Source organism: Eucyclogobius newberryi, unplaced genomic scaffold, assembly GCF_026437365.1.
Source record: "Eucyclogobius newberryi isolate DKJ021-1_F unplaced genomic scaffold, fEucNew1.0.hap1 SCAF_17, whole genome shotgun sequence".
Classification (NCBI taxonomy): Eukaryota; Metazoa; Chordata; class Actinopteri; order Gobiiformes; family Gobiidae; genus Eucyclogobius; species Eucyclogobius newberryi.
In genome coordinates this window covers 30,573,244-30,586,476 of record NW_027315801.1, presented here as the reverse complement: position 1 = coordinate 30,586,476, position 13,233 = coordinate 30,573,244, and the positions used below count along the sequence as shown (strand labels likewise).

The 13,233-nt window shown below is 39.7% G+C and overlaps 1 protein-coding gene across 3 annotated transcripts in view; it reads left to right on the top strand.

Annotated features, from left to right (window-relative positions):
* The first annotated feature begins 168 nt into the window (after nt 1-168).
* The window catches only part of fmnl3 (formin-like 3), a 33,617-nt gene continuing 20,552 nt past the window's right edge, over nt 169-13,233 (top strand). For 2 of the 3 annotated variants that reach the window (XM_072449926.1, XM_072449924.1), the window contains exons 1-4: nt 170-683; nt 11,414-11,497; nt 11,881-11,961; nt 12,046-12,122. In XM_072449926.1, the coding sequence (XP_072306027.1) occupies nt 570-683; nt 11,414-11,497; nt 11,881-11,961; nt 12,046-12,122 (356 nt within the window). In that variant the 5' untranslated portion in view covers nt 170-569. Of the gene's footprint in view, nt 684-11,413; nt 11,498-11,880; nt 11,962-12,045; nt 12,123-13,233 lie in introns of all 3 variants that reach the window. The other variant, XM_072449925.1, reaches the window with a different exon arrangement.

The window sequence follows — 13,233 nt, the reverse complement described above, 5'->3', positions numbered from 1 at the left end:
CTGGATGTGGGTTTCCCCATGGGGCTTTCTCTACAGATGTGTCTTCTATGTCAGGAGGGGCAGCCAAATTGACAGTGCTCTCAGCCAATAGGAACTGCAACTCCCCCGGAAATGGGCGGTAAAAGAAGGGGCCCTGCCCCCTGAGTGGAGGCACTAGCAAAAAGTCTAATCAGGATCACACAACAATAATGAATGGAAACACGCTGAAGCCAAGAAAGTTGAGCAGAGGCTAAATTAATGTTGGTCGACATTTTATCTCATTTCTCATTGGAAAGTGATGGATTGGCCAGGAAAAGCAGAAGAACTTCATTGGAGACAGTGGATATGGACTTTTATTGTTAGTTGTTAGAATAAGTTTGGATGGAAAATACAGTGGAAACACTGTAAAACGTGTGACATAAATGGCATTTTGGGCCACAAACACAATACTTTATTTCTCGCTGTGGAAAAGTGGATTGTTCAGAACCATCTGTTGAACCTGGTGGACGCGCGTGCGCTGCGCACGAAGAGAAAAGACGCACCGAAAAGAAGCGCTTCTCCTGAATAACTGGATCATTTACTTGAACAAAATGGGAAATATAGAAAGTGTAGACGGCCAGTCAGAAATGAAGCATCACATCATGCCTTTGAAGGTGCCTATGCCTGATCCCACAGAGCTGGAGGAGAAATTTGCCATGGTTTTGGTAAGTTGATACGACTGTTCAACTGTTCTCTGTGTTTACGGCCACTAACTTTACTGTGTTTGAGCTTATACTTCTGTAGGCCTGATTGGCCCTGAAACAGTTATGACAGCTTGTGACTTTTGCACTTTTATGTGACGCTTGTCTGTGTTTATGGTCCATTATTGTAGCCGATGTTTCAAATGGTTTGAACAGAGCCGTCCCGCCCCTCATTCTCCTGCTGCCCCCCTCTTCTCTCTCCTGTGGTTCTTTTGTCTCTCAGAAGTCAGGCAACTCAGCGTTTGGCTCAAGTGGCAAACGTCCCGAGCGCAGCGTGCTCAAGCGTGGGGCGGGGGTGTGAGAGATGAAAGAGACAGCATCACACCGAGCTTCAAAACGAGAGATACCTCCTGGCTCTGGCATGGGCACATATAGCATTACAACATCCACTTATCTCAAGCATTCTCGTTTCACGTTATTGGTCTCATTTGAAGACAGCATTTTCTGAATTCCCCCAAAACTCCCACTCCAAACGCAGTGCCCCCTCCTCCCTTTCCTCAGTGTGTGACTCTCACATCAGGGGCTGAGCAGTGTAATAATGAGCTCAGTCAACACCCACTTTAACTCCCAAAGTATCTAGTGAGAAGTGTCATTTCAGACCGGGGCACCACAACAAGGGACTTCCCTAATGAAAAGTACCACGAGACTGTAAGAAAAGTCAGTCATGTGAGTGTGAGGAGAGTGTTATCAGCACCAGTTTCTCTCAAATATTTTGGTATTGTTTTCAAGGCTGGAATTGCTGCTGATATGACCCTCAAGATATTGTGGCTTTGACAAAGAATATTCTGTTAACCTTGAGATTAGACATTTTTACTATAACTCATTTTTGTCCCTTTTATTTGCCTCTTCTCAGCATGTTTTTGTCAATAACCATTTAAACCGACCATACTTCCTCACACATACAGCATTGCCTCTACTCTTATGCACAGACAATGCATCCATGATCATTACATGTCTGTCTACGTGACACAGGTGCTTATTTTGTGTTCCTTACACCAAAATTTAACATAATCGCACCCAAGTTTAGATTTTAATCTCTTTAAGGTCTTAATTACGGTATCAAGCCACAAGTGGACCTGGATCTCTTCTGTGTTAGACTGTGTGCCCCATTCTTCAGGTTTTTGGCATGAGTCCATCACTTGTTTGCCAGGACGATCAGCGGTTTCAAAGTAAAGCCCTCCTCATGAAGAAGGCAGCCCAGCGAGCGGCCTTTCAAGCAGCTTGTTGACTGCTGCGCTAATCCACCACCATTATGACAATTATACACTGTACTACAACACTGTGCCTGCTGTAACGGCCTGACTTGTGTCTTTTACTTCACCCGCAATAGCCGTGGCTTGAATGAGTGGGTGGTTATAAAAAGAAGGTATTTTCATTTGATTTTCCACATGACAAATGAGAAAACCATCTCGAAAGGATTTTCCCATGAAAGAAAGACCGGCATATTTTTTTTAATCATCTGTGTCGTGGATGGGGACAGTACAGCAGCTATGCAAATGAATCCCTGTTTTTATGCTCAGTACAGTAGATTCTACCCTAACTAAGTCCTACCCAACGTAAACCTGTGCCATAGTTTCTGCTGTTTTACTCTGTGGGAAAGATACTTATTTGGAACGACTTATTTCACAATGCAAACAAACGAATGTGTTCCATAAATGGATATTTAGACATGCGTAATTTCCCCTTCTCTGGATAGCTGTACTTCCTGTTGCATAGTGGCATGTCGAAGGAAACAAATCTGTCTGCGTGGATGTGGGACCTTAGCCCCAGACGTCCTGAGTGGCAGCAGCCCATAATGATGTCATGGGTGACATTACACACTAATGCCTTTTACAGGACCACTGTAGATGGCCCACTGCAATATTGAGGGGTCAATACCCCAAAGACACTTTATGGATTTTTATAATAAAATCTCTTGGAAGGTTCGCCTGGCCGCATGTGTTATGCATCAGCTTTACTCTCACATTTGAATGCATTTTGGGAGTGGAAATGGGTCCTTGGATGGGTCCTTCTCTCTCCATTGATTGAGGAAATTGCATTGATGCTGCCGTTCCCGTCCTTGTGTTCCTGCACAGTTACGTTGCACAGCATGTCATTACTATAATATGGATGTGCACAGACCTCACATGCATTTGCAACTAGATAACTATTTATGAAATTATATGTCAGTACCATCTACATCCTTATAGTTACAGCTCCCTTTGATGCCTTTATCTACTGTAAATATGGTTTATTTTTTGAGTTGTATGCAGCTCCAAATCCAAGTTAAACATTCTGAGCTGCAGAACACTTTACTGTACCCTACAGTTTTAGTCCTTTAGTGGCACTTTCAAAGGTCTACCTCTATCATTCATCTGCTCCTGGATCCATTTTCAAAGATCTTCATGCCGCCAATCCAGATCTGGATTCCTGTGGTCTTTTCTGAGGCCACAAGAACTATGAAGGGAAAATTCCCTTTGAACTGGTATTGTGCTACTGTTCTCAGCTTCAGCTTGTCTGGTAACTTTACCAACAGTTTAACAGTGTATACATTTAAAAGGGATCAGCACGTTTAAAGAGTTGCATCACGTTGCATCATGTATTTGTGGGCTTCTGTGTGCCTCACGTGGGTTTTGGTGGGTTTAGAACAAATAACAATAACAAAACAACATGTATTGCAATAATGTTATCATTACATTAATGACTGTATCGTCAGAAAAATGTATGACATTCATTTCGTTTAGTACTGCCTGGCAAACATCGTTCAGGCCTATTTGGTGGGAACAGTGCAAATGAAGAGGTTTAGGGGACATGTTGACAAAGGGGACCCCAGACATGTCTGACATTACTCCTCCTTGATGAATGTCGCCGAAAGAAAGCACCACTGTCTGATATGTGCCACTCAGCTGGAACTAATGCTGCCAAGCTGTGCTCTGTGTTTATTAGACACCCTATCACTTTATTTGTTTAATGCTCTCCTTTATTTATGGACCTATTAAATGTCTACCCCTCCCTTTCTCACGCATAGTAGTTATCAGTTAAGTTAGAGCACTGTTGCATCTGGCCACCCACCCTCAGCATGCTGGGGATTATGGAAGTGAAGTGTGCACAGTTAAGTTGGTTTTAGGCACTCTACAATGGGAGCTCGGCATAAGGCTGCCCACCTGGCTCTCTCTGCCCTCAGGCTGCAGTTTATGGGCAGTTACAGAGCATGCTCCTTCTCCACTTGCACATCTGAGAAAGCAAAGGTCAACCACGACAGAGCAGATGTGACTGACACAACAGCAACATGTTTAATGTGATTTACTTTACAAGGCTGACTAGAAATTACTATTTATGGGTTTCAGCTTTTGAGGACTTTGCACCATTCAAAAGTTTTGAGATTTGCTGTGATGCTAATTGTCATCACTCTGAAAGCCATGCATGTCAAGGCTATTGTAAAGTTTAGTTTTTTGTACTGTGTGTATTAGGAAGTCCTGTCCTCAGTACTGAAAGAAAATCAATTATTATTATAATTTGACTATTTCTTTATTTGGACATGCCCTCTTCTATTGATCCAATTCATGTTTTTATAATTTAGCAGTTGGGGATGGGACAAGGTGCCTCAAGCTTTCATGAGATGAAGTGGCACACAGTGGTGTACAGATGTGCCATTTATTTTCTAATATACAGTATGTTTGGATTTGGCTATGACAAAAAAATAAGAAATAGAAAATGCTGGACAGTTACATCAAATGAGAAGCTCCAGTTATAAAAAGTAACAATATAAATATAGTGACAGAAATAATTAAATTAAATAAATCAAATGAAATAAATACAAATTGTAAACTGAACTGCACAATTAATTAATTATTAAATAATATAAATGATCTAAAAATCTCATCTTGTCTCATTCTTTCGGACCAAATCTCGTGTCTCATCTTGTCTTGCGGGGATTCTGTCTGGACCCACTGCTATTAGCAAAGCTATGGCTGGTTTTGTAGAACTTCTTACACACTTGTCGTGCTCGTTGTGGTCGCTGTAATTAATGGAGACTTCCTGCTAGACTTACAGACATGGTTTCTATCCGCAGTACAGTGTGCACACTGTGGTTATGTTGTTGGTCCCTTGTGGCCTTTGTGCCTCTTCTTAACATATTCAGAGGACCCACATTAGGTCTGGTCAAAATAAAATAAAAATGTAGATTTTAAATTGATTTCTCCTTTATTGATATTTTCCACATATTTCCCTCGAAGACACATAAATGTGAATGTGTGATATAATGAACTTTCCATCTTGACTTTTGGTTATTTTTTCAGTAGCTTCTTTCATCTTCTGCAACGTTGTAATTACTAAAACTGTACCTCCTTGTTGTGGACTGTCCCTGTCTTCTCCTGTTGACCTTCATGTCTTAAACAGGGCCCTTAGTTAAAAGGCCGGCAGTCTGAGTTATTGAGGCGTTCATGTAGGCTACCTGCATTCCTCACATTCCCAGTGAATATGGGCTGTTGTTCAGAATGCATTAGACTCACAGACAAACAGCAAACGGGATGACCACTTCACTGATACAGTATTTATTTTAGAACATATTTGTGTTGTTTGTCTTGTTCATCTTACCGTATTTTCCGGACTATAAGTCGCACCAGCCAAAAAATGCATAATAGAGAAGAAAAAAACATATATAAGGTGCACTGAAGTATGACATGCGGTTGCAAGTGTGAAAATAACAAATAATATCACATATAAGTCGCTCTGGAGAATAAGTGTACCGTAAGTATAAGTATATAAGTATAAATATAAGTATAAGTCGCACCCTGGCCAAAACTATGAAAAAAAGGTGCAACTTATAGTCCGGAAAATACGGTACATCCGGGTATTGAGAATATTGGAACGATAAAGCTGTAGTTTTTTTTCTATATCCCAATGATTACTACAATGATTAAGCTTTGTGAAAAATAACAGATCTTTGATACAACTTGCTGGAACAGCTACACCAGGAAATAGATTATTTAAGGTCTTCTTTAATTTATTACCCAAACCTTTCTTTAATGGGCCATTTGCTTTGTTTGGGGCTGGGGGGAAAGTGGTTTATGTCAGCAGCATACAGAGGTCAAAGGCAGCAGGTTTTATGGGAGAAGGGGCTTTGTCACCTTTTCAGACAACAATGTGGATTTTAACTTAACACATTCACTTCGACTGCTAAATACTTCAATAGTCTGTCAACAAAACATTTAAATTCTCTGTTTGTCTGTATTTTTGCATATGATGTGATTGCCTGGTTTAGATTACAACACACTACAGCCACATACTGATCAGGTGTCCACGAGTAGAAAAGGGGACACAATTTTCCCACACTCTTCTGTCTTATTTACCTTTGAGCTGTAAAAAAAAGTCTATAGTTCATTCACATACTTTGCTTTTGGAATCACGTTTGTCAGTAAATCTCCAAGCTCCAAACCAGCTCTGTTGATTTCCTGAAGAGTGGAGGAAGTCCCTTCAGCTCTCATCCTGTCTCCTCTTATTGTGTTTCAGAGGAACACGGACAATAGGCTGGCTGACATTTCATTAATAAAAAGCTGCTGGGGCAAAATTATGTCAGAAATGAGATAATAATGTGATTCATATTGACTGTAAGGTTCCCTAAAACGTCACAAACAATCACAGGCCAGGGTTTACTTTATGTATGTCCCAAGTCTGCACCTTGGTTTGTTGGGAAGGGCATCTGGTATGAAACCTGTGCCAAATGAATATGCCAGTTGTTCTCTTTTCACACCAAGTACCCCCTTTACAAATATTTGGACTTCTGAGGGTCACCAGGTCAAACCAGGTCTAGAACACAACTATTATAGGTCTAAACCAGGTCTAACAAAGCTCTAACCAAAGACAAACCCATTAAATCGGGGTTAAATGGGGATTAGATGGACTCTAAATTAAGCAAATATTTGACATTTAGAACAAGCTCACATACAACAGTCTGAGAATGATTTCAGACCCAAACACAACCCATATGGATATTTTTGATTTAGATTTACAGTTAAGTTTGAAATATCAGACATATGTACTCCACCTGTTTCTCATATGTTCATCTAAAATATGATCAGCTGAAGAAAATGCCGTTCCAGGAGCCATTTTGCCTGTGTTTTCTTTGCCTCCCTCACACCAGTTACTGCATCAGAAGCTGCTCCACTGCTGAATTTAATAGTAGGTGTCTGTCTACCCACAACAGCTCTTGAGTCTCTGTACTTTTTCTGCCACGATGAATCAAGGCTGAACAAATGTGGAACGATTATGCAAATCCCCAACTTTTAGCAGTCAGTGCATTTGTTGTGGCAATTCAAGAACGACAAAGCAGAAAGGAAATAACAATTATCTAATGTAAAGTTGCCAGATGTGGACTTTATACAACAAACCGTCCTGGCTCGCAGCTTGCAGTAGTTTGGGGTTTTGTGTCTATTTCTCAGCTTGTGCATCTCTCAGACACCCACTCCTTCCCCTCCTCGCACTTCGAGCTGATGACAACTGAGTCTGGCCATTGCAAACACATCCGAGATAGGAAAGAACACAGCCTTTAACCCAATGACACAGCACAGAGGAGTTGTGAATGCGCTGCTATTTAGTGCAATCTCTAAATGTGTCATCAAAAGATAGCACTATTATCATATCAGTTAATACTTTAGTTAATACTGTTCAGTTTTTGACTGTATGACTTTTAAATAGTCAAAGAAAAGGTCAGAGAGTCAAGAACATGTACATTCATTTGTATTTTTGACAAAAGTTCATATGACATTGACTTTGCTCTTGTGTTAAAACATTTTCTTGACATTTCTTCACATTGGTTCCTTGGGTGAGACGATGTGTTGCAGCTTGCAGCTACAGATTGAATTGATCTGACTCAGCAATTTAAACTGTACCTTAGACACAAAATGTTAATGCGATATTAAAACAGATTATGTGTGTGTGAAGAATTTATACGGATCATTTGCATTCACAAGATCACGCAAAAACATTTATTTGCAGAAAAGTACAAGTAAATCTTCCGGCATTCCCTCCTAAAACTCCACCTAACTCATCCTTTCTGCTATTGTCCTTACAGTGGAGCAATAAAAGGTTTGACGCAGTAAGAAAAGTAAGACACCATCGACCAGCAACTTAGCTCTATCAAATCTCGTAACAAAACAATAGTCCACATCTTCTGTTTCCTCTGCGCTCTCTGTGAACTCCTCCTCTCAGCTCATGATCACAGACTGGGTTCGGGACAGGACTAAATCAGGCGGGATTAAGGCGCTGTCAGGTTTTGGGGCAGATGGAGTTGCCCAGTCTCTCTGAAGTGTGGACAGAGCCATGACAGACTCAGGGTCAGTGCAGCAGACACTGGAGCTTTACTGGTCCAGTGCGTGACTTAAGTGCTCATCTCAGGGTCTCTCTCTGGGACTCGTCATGCCTCTTTAACCTTCAACCCACCCTCTAAACCTCTTAGTACGCACAACGTTGATCACTTTGTTTACTTTGTGCCTTTAAAATGTAGTTTGCGTTTCAAAAGTTCTTCTCTGAAATGAATAATTGGTCAAAATAGGTCATTTTTTTATTTGACAAAAAAGTCATTGAAATCTTAATTCGTCAACCATCTGATAAAAGAGAACTAACAAGCTTCTGTGCATGAAATAAGTTATGTGAGAGCTGGAAACCTCAAATATAGCAATCATTCTGAAGAATCATATCAGTGTGTACACCAAACCCACAAATAAAAAACAAACAAAACTTAATTTGACATAAATTCTGCCTGGATTACAAGCTCTGACATATCCTTTTTAGTGATATTGGTTTCACCTTTGAAAAGGGAATTGTCCAGGCCCAAAACATCATCAATATAAACCCATATCTTCTAACAGCATCTTTAATTCTGCTTACCAAAAAGCGAGTTTGCCTCCGTGCTTAGCTTGTTACCAGAGTAAACCAGGCCGCAGAGGCAGAAAAACAACAGTGTCAGTTTCACAAAGAGACCTGCCATGTGTTAAACTCTAAAGTTTCAGAAACTGCTTCAGTTTTGACCAAACAGTTGATCGTATCTTGTAATTGGTCAGAATTATTTAAATGTCCTAAACTTAAGTAACTTACTTTATTTTGCATTGCCAATAATTATCGCCAAAATCCAAACATGGTAACCACTAACTATGTAAAAACAATCCATAAATAGATATATTAGTTAGAAATGGGTAATATATCAACATTTTAATAATATTGTGAATATGCTAATTTTGAGCATATTATTTACAGTAAAAAATGCAACAAAAGAGCTGATTAAAACTAAAATGTATGTTGTAAATGTTGAAATAAGGGTATTTGGTGATATTTCTACACTTTCTACACACTGTGATTAATTTGACAGACATTTCAAATTTGTCATAATAAAACCTCAACTAATTAAAGACATATCTGTTGGATTCTTTACAATTCTTACATTTTTGTCAATATCTGCCAGCCCTAATCCTAGTGCACTTTGCATCTAACTCAAGACTAGTGATTTAGTCTCTCTTCCCCATCTCTTGATTCCCCCAATAATAGAACCAGTTTGTCCAGTGGCGCGGCGCACGCTCGTGTTCGGAGGATCCTCTGCAGCACCAGGAGGCAAACGCAGACCCGGCCCACCACCCGCCTTTGTCAGCTCCTTTTCTATGAGAGCAACAACATGGCTCAAATGTCAAAGGACAGAAATGGCACAGCACCAAATCAAAACAAAGCGTCACATTCAATCTTTTGTCCCAAACCCGTCTCAGGTCAAACACGAAGAGGCCAGAGAGGGGACGGTATTTGGGCACAGTGGCAACAACATCATTTTGGACAATTATATTTTTCAGTCCAGCGTTGGAAAGAAGTTTCTGCAATAGTTTAAACCTTTAGATAAATACAGGAAGTGTTTGATTGTATCACTGTGGGAGAAAGTGAAATGCAATTAGCCTAATTGGGTTAGTGGGCTCAAATTACCCAAATCTTATCAGAAACATACCCAACTGCCTTATTCTGTGTACATTTCAAGAGCAACCATGGACTATAGAAAAAGACTGTATAAAAACTACTCTTCATATAAATGGGGATGTATATAATAATGTATATAATGTTCAGGTTTCTGTTTGGCAGAATTAAATGACTCGTACATACTGCTCTTCCTATGGCTGTTTTTGTGAGGTTTAAACTGCATGAATGGAAAACAAAAAGGCCGACTCCTTGGGGCCTATTCCAGATGCTTCCCTTATAAGACTCAAAATATGATTTACAAAAAGGCTGTTTTTCATTTTTAAATCAACAAATTGCATATTTCAGGGAATACATGTTACTTCTTTCCAATCGGTCTTTTAAATGAACATTTATAATAGGCTTGAGTACTGAATATATGATGTAATAACTAGCCTTTTTAATGGTCCTTAGTTTATATTAAATTCTCTGTGAAATGGCAGCAAAAATGTAAATATTATCTGTAATAACAGTGATCTTCAGAGCCGTAATAGACTACTGACACTCGTGAATGTCAATTTTACTTGCAGCCTATACTTTTAAAAGAAATTGTAGGTTTATCGTAAAGTTATCAACCGACCTTTTCCACCTCTGCTCGTCCAGCACAGATAAAACATGTTGAAACGTAGCTTTTAAATGTAAAATACACTTTATTTATGGGGGGACAGGCACCATGGGACTTTTCCTTCACCTACTTCCTGGTGTGACCTTACCAAGTGCTACTGAGCTGGAGGTGAAGAGGTCCCAAAGGAAACGCATAATGTCAAAACGAAAAAGTAAATTTAAAAAAGTCTATGAACCAGTACATGAAACAGAAACATTCCTGCTCTAATTTGGAACATCTGGTTTGCACATTGCTTCTTCTTCAGCCATCACTACAATAGTTAATTTTTATATGTTATATTATGACACAGTAAAAAAATATGTTATAGCACTAGCATCACCTCAACTCACTCCTAATATTGTGATTCATTATGTGCTGAGAGTTGCATTCAGGACCAAGTGAAGACGCTACTACAAACAATCCAATCCATTTCCATTCATGATATATAATAAGAGTTGGTAGTAGTAGTAGTAGTAGTAGTAGTAGTAGTAGTAGTAGTAGTAGTTGCTCTTCTGCAGTCTAATGAACAGAAATATGAGAGGTCTGCCACTTTAGCTTTTATCATCTGGTTATTTGGTTTGTTGTTATTATACTAGTTAAAATGTGTGTAACCTTTGTATAGCACCAGTAGTTACAACTCAACCTCTGTTTACTCACTCTCAGTTAAATAAAGGAAGTTATTGATTAAACGTTTGATTGTATTTATAGTCACAATGACCAAACGTGAGTAGATTTTCCACATAAGTCAGGCTTATATAGTGATTGTCTGTATTACTTGAGTTGTCCTTAAGTCTCATAGTGTTTTGGCCACTTAGATGACACTTGTTTGTACTCTGTGGGTTTTGTGGTTAACACAAACTGTTGCCTAAACAAACATAGACACAAAGGAGATGCAGATCATCTCCTGCAACAGGATGTAAAGAGTCAACACAGGAAGTGAGGTCACGCTTCATGTCCTCCAGCTTTGTCTGTGCTCTGAGGTTGACGCCAGTGCTGTTTAAAAAAAAACTTGCATCTTATAAGTCACATGAGGCTATGATGCAAACGTGGGAAAAATAAATGACTTAATGTGCAATAACCGAATGTGTCATGAGAACTATAAATATATTTTTGTGTGTTTCAGAATTCTATGAACTTGCCTCCCGATAAAGCCCGTCTCCTTCGACAGTACGACAACGAAAAGAAGTGGGATCTCATCTGTGACCAGGTAAGCACAAAGAACACTGATATGTAAATACATCTTACAATGAGATAAGCAAACCTTTGTTTATGCCACAATGGGAAAATTACACTGTTGCAATGCACAGTTTAAGAACAGCATAGAAACATGCAATAACAGTCAAGATGAATAACTGTTACACTCTATAACTATTAACTATTACAGTTAAGTGCAAAGTGTCAACAGTGGCCATATTTTCTACCGGCAATTAAACTCTTATTATATTATATAGAACACTGCAGAAGGAGCAGATTTGTTGTGGTGACTTTAAACAATTACAAACTCTCTATTTCTCTCTATCAGTACTTTAGCATCATGATGTTTGATACCTTGAATATTTCTACACACTGTCTCTTTTACCTGTGCTGCAGGAGAGATTTCAGGTCAAAAATCCCCCTCACACATACATCCAGAAACTTCGAGGATACTTAGACCCTGGCGTCACACGAAAGGTATGGCAAGTTTAAAATGCAATGTCTCCCCAAAGAACATCTGGACTATAACTTAACACTGCCTCACTGTGTTGAACTGTGCAGAAGTTTCGGAGGCGAGTGCAGGAGTCGACCAAAGTCCTGAGGGAGCTGGAGATATCGCTCAGGACCAACCACATTGGGTATTTACTTAACGTTTGTTCATTCACAAGAATAATAACTGAATTGTATATTTGTGAATCACCGAGGCCAAGCACAATAACTATCACCTGTCAATACCTCATTACTACTAGAACTATCGGCAACAAAGTCTAGCTTTGAGATTTACTACAAAAAGTACCCAATAGTACTAAAATCACAAATAATATTTACTGGTCGGTAGTTATGGCAATTAATGGCAATTATCAAGATTTTGTTTCTTCATATTGGTTGATTTTATATTTTTCTCAATAAAAACACATGGCTTGGACCTCAATATAGCTGTTGTGTACATAAAGAAGACGGCACAGTGTGCAGCAGTTAGTGCTCTCGCTTCACTGCAAGAAGGTCCTGGGATCCATTCCCGTGTGGGGGCCTTTTTGTGTGGAGTTTGCATGATCTCCTTATGTTTTTACCACTAAAAAGTATAATACATCTCAGTGGGACTTTGCTAGTTAAATAAATGTCAATAGATAATAATGAAAAACTAAGAGAAGCTTTCAATAAGTGCAGTGTAACACAAATACCACAGGATTGGTCTTCATAGAGAAGACCAAAACTGACCATTGACAATTTGAAATGATTGGAACGATTTGATCAGAATGAATTGCGTGGGCTATTGTACAAATGCATATGGCACCTTTTTATGCGGCTGTTTTTTATTTTTTAAATAAGTTCTTTTTGGCCTGCAGGATTTAATAGACAGGACAGATGAGTGAGAGATGGGACATGAGAGAGAAGGGAGGGCATGCAGTAAACTGTCAGAGTCAGGATTCGTACTCCCAACACAGCGGCACATGGAGCCAGGCACATGTGCACTGTGCCTTAACCACCCGACCACAGCCCGCGGAGAGCTGCTGTTTTTATATGTAAAGAATCATCTCTTCACCTTCACTGTTGCCGCAGGGACACATTTGGTGCCCAGTGTTCGTCCATTGTTTTGCCCTGCCCTCTTCATAGAGCTGCAGTGTACTGCCCAGATGGTAGCTATTGTCCTGCCTTGTACACATCCCCCGAACACACTGAGCAGGAAGCTTTGTTGTGTATGCCAGAAGGACAGGAAGCCAGGCTCAGTGTTAAACTCAGTCCACACAA